The sequence below is a fragment of the Pelophylax lessonae genome (assembly GCF_965119305.1).
Source record: "Pelophylax lessonae genome assembly, chromosome: 7".
Lineage (NCBI taxonomy): Eukaryota > Metazoa > Chordata > Amphibia > Anura > Ranidae > Pelophylax > Pelophylax lessonae.
Window position 1 is genome coordinate 51,848,515 of NC_138774.1, and position 14,807 is coordinate 51,863,321.

The 14,807-nt window shown below is 42.8% G+C and overlaps 1 protein-coding gene across 4 annotated transcripts in view; it reads right to left on the minus strand.

Moving 5' to 3' along the window:
* Nucleotides 1–14,807, minus strand: part of EGFL8 (EGF like domain multiple 8) — a 120,157-nt gene that overhangs the window by 11,428 nt on the left and 93,922 nt on the right. For all 4 annotated transcript variants that reach the window (XM_082263876.1, XM_082263877.1, XM_082263875.1 and 1 more), the window contains exons 3-6: nucleotides 10,186–10,314; nucleotides 7,829–7,941; nucleotides 5,690–5,785; nucleotides 5,425–5,589 (exon numbers count right to left, since the gene is read on the minus strand). In XM_082263876.1, coding sequence (XP_082120002.1) covers nucleotides 5,425–5,589; nucleotides 5,690–5,785; nucleotides 7,829–7,941; nucleotides 10,186–10,314 — 503 coding nt within the window. The remainder of the gene's footprint in view (nucleotides 1–5,424; nucleotides 5,590–5,689; nucleotides 5,786–7,828; nucleotides 7,942–10,185; nucleotides 10,315–14,807) is intronic.

Sequence of the window (14,807 nt, forward strand, 5' to 3'; positions counted from 1 at the left end):
TATGGAAAATTGCGCGGTCGGGCGACGCTGTACCCAAATAAAATAGATGTCCTTTTTTTCCCACGAATAGAGCTTTCTTTTGGTGGTATTTGATCACCTGTGCGATTTTTATTTTGCGCTATAAACAAAAAAAAGAGCGACAATTCTGAAAAAAAAAAAAAACGATATTTTTCACATTCTGCTATACAACATTCCCAAAAAAAATAAAAATCTAAATTTTTCATCCTTTTAGGCCAATTTGTATTCTGCTATGTATTTTGGGTAAAAAAAAAAAAAAATTAAAAATCGCAATAAGTGTATTTTGATTGGTTTGCGCAAAAGTTATCGCGTCTACAAACTAGGGGAAAGATTAATGTCATTTTTATTATTTTTTATTAGTAAAGGTAGCGATCTACGATTTTTAGCCGGACTGCGACATTGCGGCGGACAGATCGGACCCCTGACTGATATGAGATATGGTGTAGTGTCAGGTTGGTGTATATAGAAGGGTGACGATTGTTATCGGTTATATTCGATGATTTTAGCAGCTCCTTCTCTTCAAGTCATTTCCTGCCTTTTAATTAGCCGGGAGCAGAGATCTGTCATTATATTTCATTTTATGGCGGTTTCCTTGCTGAGTCAGCCCTTGGACCCGTGCCACCCCCGCCCCCCCCCCCCCCCCCCAGCACACCGTACTCTGGGAATGTTTCCCCCGCAGACAGGATGTGAAGAAAACTGACTTCTATATACAGCTGATCCCCGTCCCCTCACTCCAGGATCTAAAGATGAAAATTAATATGCTTATAGTTTGGCTTTCCCGTCCTCCCATCCCCCACCATCAGCATGCAATCACATTTAGAAATAAAACCTTTCCGTTTTCATTACAATGCTAATTATAGATTCAGTGACATCATCACTGGGCCTCTGTGCTTCTCTATCCACTTAACGGGGGATCAGTCATCTTGACTGGGCGTCATAGGACGTCCAGCAGGATAAGCCGCTCGTGTGCGCCCCCTGGAGTAAGCAGGGTGGCGATCGGTGGTGCGGTGTGTCACTCCAGCACAGGTAAAGAACCTATGACGTAGGCTCTATACCACGTGATCAGCTCTGACCAATCACAGCATAACCAGGAAGTGCCGGTAATCGGCTTTCCTCTATTCGCGTTGACAAGGTGAGAGTAGAGGAGAGCCAATCAGCAGCCCCCATCAGAGGTGCCCACCCCAGATACCAATTAGTGCCTATCAGATGCCAATCAGTGCTGCCTATCAGTGCCATCAATCAGTGCTCATCAGTGCCGCCCATCAGTGCTGCATATCAGTGCCCATCAGTCCCACCTATTAGTGCCCATCAGTGCTGCATATCAGTGCAACCTGTGCCCATCAGTGCCACCTATTAGTGCCCATCAGTGCCACCTATTAGTGCCCATCATTGCCACCTATCTGGGCCCATCAGTGCCACCTATCAGTACCACCTATCAGTTCCACCTATCAGTGCTGCCTATCAGTGCCCATTAGTGCCACCTATCAGTGCCCATTAGTGCCGCCTATCAGTGCCGATTATGCTGCATATCAGTGCCCATCATTCCCACCGTCTGCCGGCACCCACCAATCATCAGGCAGAGACACAGAACAGAGATCTGCCTGTATAAATAAGGCAGATCCCCATTCTGACAGGAAGGAAGGGATGGGTTTTGTGTTCCTGCAAAGCAGGGAATAAAATCCACCACATCCCTGAGTAAAAGCAGCACACTGTGTACACAAAAACACCGGCTAGGCACACAGTTAACCCTTTGATCGCCCCTGATGTTAACCCTTTCCCAGCCAGTGTCATTAATACAGTGACAGTACATATATTTAGCACTGCTCACTATTAGTGTCACTGGTTCCCACAAAGTGTCAAAAGTTTTAGTTAGTGTCCAATTGGCCGCCGCATTATCGCAGTCCCGCTATAAGTCACTGATCGTTGATAAAATAAATAAAAATTCTGCATAAAAATAACGCAGTGCCATATTGCAAAAAATGGCCTGGTCATGAAGGGGGGGGGGGGTAAATCTTCCACAGGGCAAGTGGTTGGTTATGCATAGAATGCAAAGAATATATGGCTGGTGGGAGGGGCCAGCAGGGGGCAGTATATAGCTTCCTGAGAATATCACCGCACCCTGGTTCAGGAGTCCTCTCAAGAGCCCTAAGCTCTGATGCAAGCAGTGGGCCGGCTCTTGGGAGGAGTTACAAATATCCAATTGCCTTGATTGAAGGATTACTGTCTGCAGCAGTGGGTGTTTCCTAGATAGGCTAGATTTGCATACTGGCCACCCTAGGTAACGCCCACATGTGATGCTGAGCCCCCATGATTGACTGAACTGGTCGACAACCTCAGCTCTGTGTGTTGTGTGAAAGGGGAGGGGGGGGTCGTCCCTTACCTTCCCTCCAATCAGGTCTCAATTTTAGCTGACTGCCTCCTGCTTTCTCACAGCTCAGACAAGCTTTAAAATCTCTGCACTTTGAATGGGTGTGGAGAAGAGAAGGCTTCAGATCAGTGCTGGGATAAGGTAAGCTAGAGCCCAGGGCAAACATGCCAAACTGCACCCCCAAGATGTATAAGCATTATGCGTCAGCAAAAATCCCCCCCCCCCCCCGGAAAAGAAAACTGAGCAGCCACCTTTATGCTTACCTCCTAAGAATGAATTCCCCCTCCTACCAATACAAATTCGCCGACCTGCTGAAATCCCCCCTTCCAGCACAAATCTTTGGCCCCCAAATTTCAAAGCTCAAATGCCCCCCCCAAAAAAAATCACCCTCCCAGCACAAATCCTTTACTTCTAAAATTTCCCCTCCTAGTTCACATTTTCTCCCCCCAGCACAAATCCCTCTCCTAGCACAAATCTTTGCCCCACCCCCCCCCCCCCATCCCCTAAATCCCAAAGCTCAAATGCCCCTCCCTACCCCCAAAAAATGATCTCCCCAGCACAAATCCTCTACCCCTAAAATTTCCCTTCCTAATACACATTTTCTCCCCGCCCAGCACAAATCTTTGCCCCCCCCATCCCCTAAATCCCAAAGCTCAACTTGCCCCACCCTACCCCAAAAGAATAACCCCCCAGCAAAAATCCTCTATCCCTAAAATTTCCCCTCCTAGTAAACGTTTTCTATCCCCCCCCCCCCAGCTCAAATCCCTCCTCCTAGCTCAAATTTTTGTCCCCCCCCTATCCCCAAAAGCTCAAATGCCCCCCACCCTCAAAAAATCACCCCCCAGCACAAATCCTCTAACCCTAAAATTTCCCCTCCTAGTTCACATTTTCTGCCCCCAGCACAAATCTCCCCTCCTAACACAAATCTTCGCTCCCCATCCTCAAAATCCCAAAGCTTAAATGCCCCCCCACCCCAAAAAAATTACCCCCCCCCCAGCACAAATCCTCTCTCCCTAAAATTTCCCCTCCTACGCATTTTCTCCCCACCCCCCAGCACAAACTCCCCCTCCTAGCACAAATGTTCTTTCCCTCCATCCCGACTCCCAACACAAATCTCCCTAAATCCCCACTCTTAGCACACACCCCCAAATGTCCCCTCTTAGAACAATACTTCCCCCGCCGCCCCCCCCCCCCAAAATTGCCCCTCCAAACACAATTTCCTCCCTCCATCACACAACCCCCCTCCCACCTCGCATGATAACAAAGTGCCCCCTGCCCACCCCTTGTCCCAGCCCTGTGCAGATAAACAGGTACAACTTATGCAGGAGGATTTGTTTCATCTCTGTGTATCACCTGAGGCCGGTCACTGTACTGTGTATATGGAAGGTTTACAGCCACTGTACTGGGTATATGGAAGGTTTACAGTCACTGCACTGTGTATATGGAAGGTTTACAGTCACTGCACTGGGTATATGGAAGGTTTACAGTCATTTGTACTGGGTATATGGAAGGTTTACAGTCACTGTACTGGGTATATGGAAGGTTTACAGTCATTGTACTGGGTATATGGAAGGTTTACAGTCACTGTACTGGGTATATGGAAGGTTTACAGTAACTGTACTGGGTATATGGAAGGTTTACAGTCACTGCACTGGGTATATGGAAGGTTTACAATCACTGCACTGTGTATATGGAAGGTTTACAGTCACTGTACTGGGTATATGGAAGGTTTACAGTCATTGTACTGGGTATATGGAAGGTTTACAGTCACTGTACTGTGTATATGGAAGGTTTACAGTCACTGTACTGTGTATATGGAAGGTTTACAGTCACTGCATTGTGTATATGGAAGGTTTACAGTCACTGCACTGGGTATATGGAAGGTTTACAGTCACTGCATTGTGTATATGGAAGGTTTACAGTCACTGCACTGGGTATATGGAAGGTTTACAGTCACTGCACTGTGTATATGGAAGGTTTACAGTCACTGCACTGGGTATCTGGAAGGTTTACAGTCATTTGTACTGGGTATATGGAAGGTTTACAGTCACTGTACTGGGTATATGGAAGGTTTACAGTCATTGTACTGGGTATATGGAAGGTTTACAGTCACTGTACTGGGTATATGGAAGGTTTACAGTAACTGTACTGGGTATATGGAAGGTTTACAGTCACTGCACTGGGTATATGGAAGGTTTACAATCACTGCACTGTGTATATGGAAGGTTTACAGTCACTGTACTGGGTATATGGAAGGTTTACAGTCATTGTACTGGGTATATGGAAGGTTTACAGTCACTGTACTGTGTATATGGAAGGTTTACAGTCACTGCACTGTGTATATGGAAGGTTTACAGTCACTGCACTGTGTCTATGGAAGGTTTACAGTCACTGCACTGTGTATATGGAAGGTTTACAGTCACTGTACTGGGTATATGGAAGGTTTACAGTCACTGCACTGTGTATATGGAAGGTTTACAGTCACTGTACTGTGTATATGGAAGGTTTACAGTCACTGTACTGTGTATATGGAAGGTTTACAGTCACTGTACTGGGTATATGGAAGGTTTACAGTCACTGCATTGTGTATATGGAAGGTTTACAGTCACTGCACTGGGTATATGGAAGGTTTACAGTCACTGCATTGTGTATATGGAAGGTTTACAGTCACTGCACTGGGTATATGGAAGGTTTACAGTCACTGCATTGTGTATATGGAAGGTTTACAGTCACTGCACTGGGTATATGGAAGGTTTACAGTCACTGTACTGGGTATATGGAAGGTTTACAGTCACTGTACTGTGTATATGGAAGGTTTACAGTCACTGTACTGTGTATATGGAAGGTTTACAGTCACTGCATTGTGTATATGGAAGGTTTACAGTCACTGCACTGTGTATATGGAAAGTTTACAGTCACTGCACTGTGTATATGGAAGGTTTACAGTCACTGCACTGTGTATATGGAAGGTTTACAGTCACTGCACTGTGTATATGGAAGGTTTACAGTCACTTTAATAAAGCAGAATCTTTGCTTACCTTCAGCTTGCTGTGCGGGTACAGACGGGGGAGTTTCATCTCTGATACAAGACTTCCCGTCCTCCTGGAGCACAAATCCTGCGCTGCACTCACAGCGGTAGCTGCCCCGAGTATTGATGCAAATCTGAGAGCAGTAACGGGACGGGCGCCGGCACTCATCGATATCTGAGACAGGGAAGGATGACATCGGACACAGCGGATAATTACGTATCAGACAGCAGCCCTGAAGTGAGATTGTGTTCCAGAGGAAGGAAAGTCTACTCACCGACGTGGCAGTACCGCCCCCCCCAACCAGCGGGACATCGGCACATGTTGGGCTTAATACAGATCCCCCCATTCTGGCAAGGCTTGCGGCACACGGCTGAGGACATAAGAGAAGGATCACGGTTATTTGCCATGTATAGATCGTTCTACTAGACATGTGTAGAACGGAAAAAATTGTTTCAATTCAGTAATTACATACATTTGTTTAATTCGTTTTCTGAGTTCTTTCTGTTTATTCGAATTGATTAAAATTTTCCGAATTCGAAAAATTATAATCCATTCAAATTCTATTCGAAATTCGAATTTCAGGAGATGGTTACATTCTTTCTTTTCCATTCTATTGTTTTTTTTTCTATGCTATTTATTTTCTGTTCTATTCTTTTCTATTATATTCTTTTCTCTTCTTTTCGACTTTTTGCTATTGGAAATTCGAATTTCGGAAAACAGTTTTATTGTTATATTCTTTTTATTCTATTCTACTTTATTATTTTCTATTCTATTTTTTTATTTTCTATTCTTTTTTTTTTCTACTTCAAATGTATTCTATTTGAAATTCAAATTTCAGAAAATGGTTATATTCTTTCTATTTTATTCTATTTTTTATTCTATTATCTTCTTTTGCATTCTGTTCTATTCCTTTATTTTATATTCTATTTTGTTCTGCTTTACTCTATTCTTTTATTTTCTATTCTATCCCTTTATCTATTCTATTTTCTATCCTATTTCAATACACTTGTTGCACAAGTTAAAATCAGTATTTTTTTGCTAGAAAATTACTTGGAACCCCCAAAACATTGAAAAAACGCTGCAAAAAATACCATGAGACATAAAAAATTGCAACAAGGGTCTCTGCAAAAAAAAAAAAAAATATATATATATATATATATATAAATATATATATATATATATATAATGTTCGGGTGGGTTCTAAGTAATTTTCTAGCAAAAAATACTGATTTAAACTTGTAAACAAAAAGCGCCAAAAAAGGGCCGCTCTTCAAGTGGAAAGGGTTATCAGTGTTTTGCCGAGAGAAAAAAAAAGGGGCCGATAATGGCCGAAAATAAATTCTTATTCATTTAAAATAGTATAATTTAAAAAGTCAAATATAATACAATTTTATATAAAAAAATGTTCTATATATATATATATATATATATATACATACATACACACACACACAAACATATACACATATATATATATATATATATATATATATACATACAAACACATATATATATATATATATATATACACATATACATACACAAACCGTATATATATATATATATATATATATATATATATATATATATTTTTATACTTTTATACAAAATTGTATTATATTTGACTTTTTAAATAATATTATTTTAAATGAATATGAATTTATTTTCGGCCATTATCGGCCCCTTTTTTTTTTCTGCAAAACACTGATAACCCTTTCCACTTGAAGACTGGGCCTTTTTTGGCGCTTTTTATTTACAAGTTTAAATCAATATTCTTTGCTAGAAAATTACTTAGAGCCCCCCAAAACATTTTATATTTATATATATATATATATTTTTTTTTTTTTATTTTTTTTTTTAAACATCCATTTCGGTTTTTGGCACTGGAATTATTTCGGTGCACCACTAGCAGCCACCACATCTAAGCACTGGTACGCTGCAATATATAACAATTTCATTTTTGGGGTTAGATATCCTTTATGCCAAGAAGCAGAAATATAAGCGATTTCCCCCATAGATCTGTCTCAGCACAGCCTTCCTGTAATATCCGTCAGTGAAGCCTTCAGGTCTTCGGCCCCTTTCACACTTGTGCAACTTGTCCTGTGACTTGGGACTGCAAAGTCGCATGACAAGTCATACTCCATGATTTCCAATGAGCCCCGTTCATATCTGTGCGACTTCAAGTCGCAGCAACTTCAAAGTAGTCCCTGCACTACTTCGGTTGGACTTTGATACGACTTGAGGTTCAGAGACCTCCAGATTACACAGGCATTGCTTCAAGTCCAGTAAAATTCGCTGCAAAATTGCAGCAAAAAAATTGCTGCAAAATCGTGACCAAGTCGCACAAGTGTAAAACGGGGCCTTAGAGAGTTTTTTTTTTTCCTGGCACAACCTAGGAGGAGTTTGCTCTCACCTTCTTCGCAGGATTCCGAATTTGGCTCCTTCTTCCTCCACCCCGGGCAGCACACCGACTTCACCTGTACAACCTCCTTCTTCACCTGCCGTACTGACACCGAGTACACTGTCCTGGAACAGAAGGAAGGGTCAGCTCCTATCACGGTGATCCGTGTCTCCGGGGTGGATACAAGGATACAAATAGCAATACAACCTGTCCAGTAGATTTCACCTCCCTGATGATATCTCACTATGAATGTTATTAGACATCACGGGGATTGCTGGAGGTAACCTGTCCTGGAAAAATAATTGGAGGCTGCCCTTGCTGTCCTCTGTGAGAAAATGCTACCTGCCTGGCTTCACTTGTTCTGGGTCAGTGACTCAGAAAGTACAGAGGACAATGGGCCAGCATGACAGCCAAAGCACTGCTACTTTCTGAAGGAGAAGTCAGCAGGGACAAAAGAAGAAGTCCTATCAGTGACATAGAAGTTGTGTTCCCTGTTTCCAGAAGTGACTCTTTTGCTCTGCTCCCCCTCCCAGCAGTGACACCCCTGCTCAGCTTATCCTCCATTCCCTTTTCAGTGATTCAACAGCTCTGCTCCACCAGCTCCTCCTTCCTGTTAGTAACTGGGCAGCTCAGCTTCCCCTCCTGGCAGTGACACACCAGCTCAACTCCCTCTGTTCCCCCCTCCAAGCAGTGACACACCAGCTCAACTCCCTCTGCTCCCCCTCTACCAGCAGTGACACACCAGCTTAACTCCCTCTTCTCCCCCCTCCCAGCAGTGACACACCAGCTCATCTCCCTCTGCTCCCCCCTCTACCAGCAGTGACACACCAGCTTAACTCCCTCTGCTCCCCCCTCCCAGCAGTGACACACCAATTCAACTCCCTCTGCTCCCCCTCTACCAGCAGTCCCACACCAGCTCAATCCCCTCTACCTCCCCTCCCCCTCCAGCAGTGACTCAGCAGCCTTATATAACAAAATAAACTTATGCGCTATATTGAGGTAAGCGACCTGGTGACCAATGCAAAGAAGAGGACTGCGAAGAAGATATGAAACTCCTCCAAAGTCAGCAGCTGATTTTGATAGTGTCCCCACATATCAAATATAATAGGAAGAAATTTAAAATCAGTGCTAAACTCTGAGTGAGGGGGACCACTCTCTCCGTCTTCAATAGACAATATTGGATATTCTCACACAATAAATAATACATGATCACAGTGTTCAAGTGATAAATAAATCAGTGTGTAGGTGAATCATAAATAAACAATATGAAGAAAAGAAGAAGAAAAAAATTGTAAGAGGAGTGGAAAAAATCAAATCAAATGTACCCAAATGAACATCCAATAGTGAAAATCCAAGTGCTCATGTAGATCATAAATGACTGACATTAATAGAAAAATATATATATATACAACAATCATAAGCAGTAATAAATGTGCAAATAACAATTTAACGTGATGCTGAAGTGAGCAATACAAACAAAGTGCAGCAGTGCCAAGTAAAAGTGCATGTATGGTCCACAAAATCACTATTGAATAACTGGCAGTCCCATATATTGATTCAATAACGTGCAAAGTGGACTTTGCACATTATTGAATCAATATATGGGACTGCCAGTTATTCAATAGTGATTTTGTGGACCATACATGCACTTTTACTTGGCACTGCTGCACTTTGTTTGTATTGCTCACTTCAGCATCACGTTAAATTGTTATTTGCACATTTATTACTGCTTATGATTGTTGTATATATATATTTTTTTCTATTAATGTCAGTCATTTATGATCTACATGAGCACTTGGATTTTCACTATTGGATGTTCATTTGGGTACATTTTTTTTGATTTTTTCCACTCCTCTTACAATTTTTTTCTTCTTCTTTTCTTCATATTGTTTATTTATGATTCACCTACACACTGATACACATTTATTTATCACTTGAACACTGTGATCATGTATTATTTATTGTGTGAGAATATCCAATATTGTCTATTGAAGACGGAGAGAGTGGTCCCCCTCACTCAGAGTTTAGCGCTGATTTTAAATTTCTTCTCAGCAGCCTTATAGACCTCCAACATCGGATGTAAACACAAACAGGGACCTAATGTTTTTGCAGTCTGTAACCTTAAAACCAATTTGGTAGAATCTGTCCAAATAGATCTTCATCTTTAGGTAGCATTGGATGCATAAATGTCACATGCATGAATGACAATCACACTGATTTATTGTTGGTGTGTGAGAGATATTGTGATCAGCTCTGAGTATATGATAGGTAGCTAAAGATTAGAATCATGGAAGACAGCCAATGAACATCATTACATGGTTCAGTTGTTCCGCCCACCATCATGCAGTGTACTGAGCCCTCAATCTTACCGGTAGGTGCTGCAGGTCCTATGGCCGCGGCATGTGGTCAGGTACGGTTGGTACGCCGGCTGAATAAATGTCTCATTGTAAACAACGGGAACCTTTTCCACCTGTCTTGAACAAACCCCAATGAAGGTGCTGAAAAACAGGACGCAATGGGATTGTAAGACGTGATCAGCTGATCTCTCATTTCCTTTCCTTAATTTAACATTTGGTCGGTAATCATTTTTGATGCACATTTCATATTACAGAATAAACTTCTCTAACTTCTACAAGCCACCTATAGGAACCTTATAGAGCTGTTGGCATCCTTGCTTTAGAGTTAAGACTGACATAAAGAAATGGAGCGGAGGGTAAAACACTTATAGAATAAATTATATTCAACTCTCTTATTGAAGCTTCCATTTAATAAAATGGGGGAGGCAACAATCCAGTGTGTGGTGTCAGTTTTGCTCAGTGACACCTCCACATTCAATGGATCGATCGTTGTGACTCTGGGCTGACCACAGTGCTGAGGTCTAATCACTGCTCCGGGGCATGGAACTCAGTAGAGTAGAAGATCTCTCCATTAATCCCCACTGAGCAGGTGAGTGTCAGGTCTGTGTCTGCTCCACTAATGCAGAGGGGACACGGACACAACCCTATGGGCGGTCCGATGTAAATGGATCGCCTGTCTGTTTCCATTCAACTGTCATCTGATCCGCCAGATGAATAGGGAACAGATCCCCATCCCTCTGATTTTAGCAGACCGGATCAGATGTCGGCGGGTGTCAACGGACACATGTCTAGATAGCAATGGATGGCTCCTTGGAGTCCACCTAAAAAATTGACAGCTGAACCTGATTGGTCCGTCAGCGTGAAAGGGGCCTATTACTTATACAGGTGCATCTCATAAAATTAGAATACCATGAAAAAGTTAATTTATTTCAGTAATTCAATTCAAAAAGTGAAACTCATATATTTTATATACAGTAGATGCATCACACGCAAAGTGATATATTTCAAGCATTCCTTTCTTTTAATATTGATGATTATGGCTACAGCTAATGAGAACCCAAAATTCAGTATCTCAGAAAATTAGAATATCACATAAGACCAATAATAAAAGGATTTTTAATACAGAAATGTTGGCTTACTGAAAAGCAAGTCCATGTACAGTATAGTATGTACTTGGGCGGGGCTCCTTTTGCATGAATTACTGCATCAATGTGGCATGGCATGGAGGCGATCTGTCTGTGGCACTATTGAGGTGTTATGGAAGCCCAGCCTGTGTCACCTCAGCAGTGACACAGGCTGATCGCCTTCATGCCATGCCACATTAATGCAGTAATTCTTACAAAAGGAGCCGCGACCAAGTATTGAGTGCATACTATACTGTACATGGACTTACTTTTCAGTAAGCCAACATTTCTGTATTAAAAATCCTTTTTTTAATGGTCTTATGTAATATTCTAATTTTCTGAGATACTGAATTCTGGGTTTTCACTAGCTGAAGCCATAATCATCGAAATTAAAAGAAAAAAGTGCTTGAAATATACCACTCTGTGTGTACCACATCTATTTAAAATATATGAATTTCTCGTTTGGAATTGAAATAATGAATTGAATTAACTTTTTGATGATATTCTAATTTTATGAGATGCACCTGTATGTGACAGGTTTATTGCACTCCTGGAGGACACAATCCAACTGTGAGAGGAGAGAAGCACACAGAGCAGCTATTACTGCCCCTCCCCTTTACTGTCCATTCACTGAAGCCTTTGTATTTTGTGAATGAGTTTATATAATACAATACAAAGGCTTCTGTGAATGGGCAATTGTGAATATTATAGATACTGTAAGTCAAGGAGGTGGCAGGCACCTTATTAGACTTAAAACTGACTTAGCACTCAGCACTGTACTTGCTGACAACTGAGGGTGATTGTAGATGTAGCACCCTCCTAGTTAGGTGCTAGAAGAGAGAGTATAGTTTTTGGGGCTTTCAGCTTACCAAAGAGATTGACAGGTACATTTTTATTGCTCTCTGCCTACCAGAGAGCAGGATCTATTGGTAGGGTCTGCTCATGGTGCTCAGGTGCAGCTCAGCTTGTCAGAAATTTTTCACACTTGTCCAATATGGAGGCATATTGGACAGTGGGAGGAAACCTGACAAGTGAGTGCACAGGCATTGTTGCAGCCCTGGTGATTGGCAGAGGAACGTGCCTTGGTGCATGCTGGGTAACTTTATAAATACCAAGAGCATATGTGCTTGGGGTCTTCGGCTGGAGAGCGGGGTCCCGGAAGGAGGGGGTGGCTGCCCCTCCTCTGTAGAAGCTGCCATGCGGCCTCGGGTGGTCGACCTGAGGGCCTAAAAGTCAGATAGGTGCTGAACCCAGATGTCCTGCAGAGCTGACTGGAAGGGAGACACTGGAAATGATCTGATTCTGCCTACAGTGTGTACAGATCTGTGTCATGGGGCCTGTCATGTGAAGGTCATTCATTCAGTGGACGGGTGTCAGTCAAGGGGGCAGCTAATCAGTAAACTGTGGGCTCCAGTGGAATCGCCAGTGGGGAATCCGAACAAGATTGGAACCGCCAGGATGACAGGTGGGCTGCGGAGCTCCGTGCAGAGGTGTGGGTGAGCCACCACGAGGGATCCAAGCTGTCAAGGGGGCTGTCAGATGTAAGTGAAGCAGGAGCCAATCAGGAACGAGTTTCGGAGATGGGTCCAACTCGTTCATCAGCCTGCATGGAGCTCCACAGCAGACCCTTTATCCTGGTGGTTCCAGCCTTGATTCCCCACTGGAGCATGCTCGCCTCACACTGACGTTGCTCAATGCATCTTTTAACTAGATTACTATTTTGTTACCAGTGGCGGCCGGTCCAAGAGGGTAACAGGGGCGCTGCCCCCCCCCCAATGTTTTGACCAACAGGAAAGTGATTTATTGAATGATTTATTTTTAAATAAATCATAATATGACTAATATTTTTTAACATCTTAACCACTTAACCCCCGGAGGATTTGGCTGCTAAACGACCAGGGGGTATTTTGCGATTCTGCACTGCGTGACTTTAACGGACAGTTGCGCGGTCGTGCGACGCTGTACCAAAACGAATTTGGCGTCCTTTTTTTCCCACAAACAGAGCTTTCTTTTGGTGGTATTTGATCACCTGTGCGATTTTTTGATCATGCGCTATAAACAAAAAAAGAGCGTAAATTTAGCAAAAATAGCAATATTTTTCACATTTATTTATATGAAATTCCCCCCCCAAAAAAATGTAAAAATCAAAATTTTTTAACATTTTCGGCCAATTTGTTTTATGCTACCTATGTTTGGTAAAAAAAAATCGCAAAAAGCGTATTTTGATTGGTTTGCGCAAAAGTTATCGCGTTTACTAACAAAGGGAAAGATTTTTGTCATTTTTGTTGTTTTTTTTTTAACGCGTAATGGCGGCGATCTGCGATTTTTTTGCGGTACTGCGACATTGCGGCGGACAGATTGACCCTTGACTGACATTTTTGACACTTTTGGGGTTACCAGTGACATTTCTACAGTAATCAGTGCTATACATATGCACTGTTACTGTAAAAATACACTGGCAGTGAAGGGGTTAACTTTTTTTGAAAGGGAGGGGCTATGTGTGTCCCTAGGGGCGTGCTTTCTACTGTGATTGGCTGTGGCTTCAGCTGTATGAACGGTGATCAACGGTTCTACATAGTAGAACCGTATGATCATCAATCATACACAGGGGAGAATGACAGGCGGCTTGTTTACACAAGCCGCCTGACTTTCTCCCTCTCCCCCGCCGATCGCAGAGTGACCGGCGGACATCGGGTCCGCCGGTCACACGCGCCGGGGGGTCCGTGACCACGCGGGAGCGGGAGCGCGCCTCCGGGGGCGAGCGCTCGCTCCCTAGACCCTCACAAGCAAGCGACGTAGACCTACGTCAGTTTGCCTGTGAGGGGCTGACCGCCGACGTAGATAGTCGTGCGGCGGTCGGCAAGTGGTTAAAGTAACAAAAATGTTAGTCATATTATGATTTATTTAAAAATCAATAGTTCTATGTGTGTGCAGTGCACTGTGCAGGGCGCCAGACTAATAGAAGTCTATTAGGTCCGTCAATGTTTAACAAGCACGTGATTACAGCTTGAGGCTCTAATTGGCTTGTTTTACGTTGTGCTTTGCGCCCCCAACCCTCCCACTGTTTAATTTAAAATTAGCCATTGCGTCTCTTCCGGCTTTTTGTCCCGGCCAATCAGGAGGTTGAAGATTTGGAACACGGAACCTGCGACAGCCCAGGATAGAGGCTCCGTTTTGCAGGTAAGGACCTGGAGGGGTTTGTTTGCGCTCACTCAAATGTTTTAATCACCAGCCACCACTGTTTGCTACACAATAAACACCCCAGATGATGTCTTTTTAGACGAAACGCATTAGGTCTATTGCCACTGATGTCATTGCATTCTATGTGATCTAAAGGATATCTAATGAAAAGCGCTTTGTATCTATCTGAATGTAAGTGTTCTTAATCCCTAATAAATGCTGGTTTTATGTGGTTTTACACTATGTGGAGTTCTCTTGTCTTTGGATTGAGCTTCTTGGTGATATGGTGGTCCTTTGCTTGGAGGTGTCCATATCAACTGGAATATACGG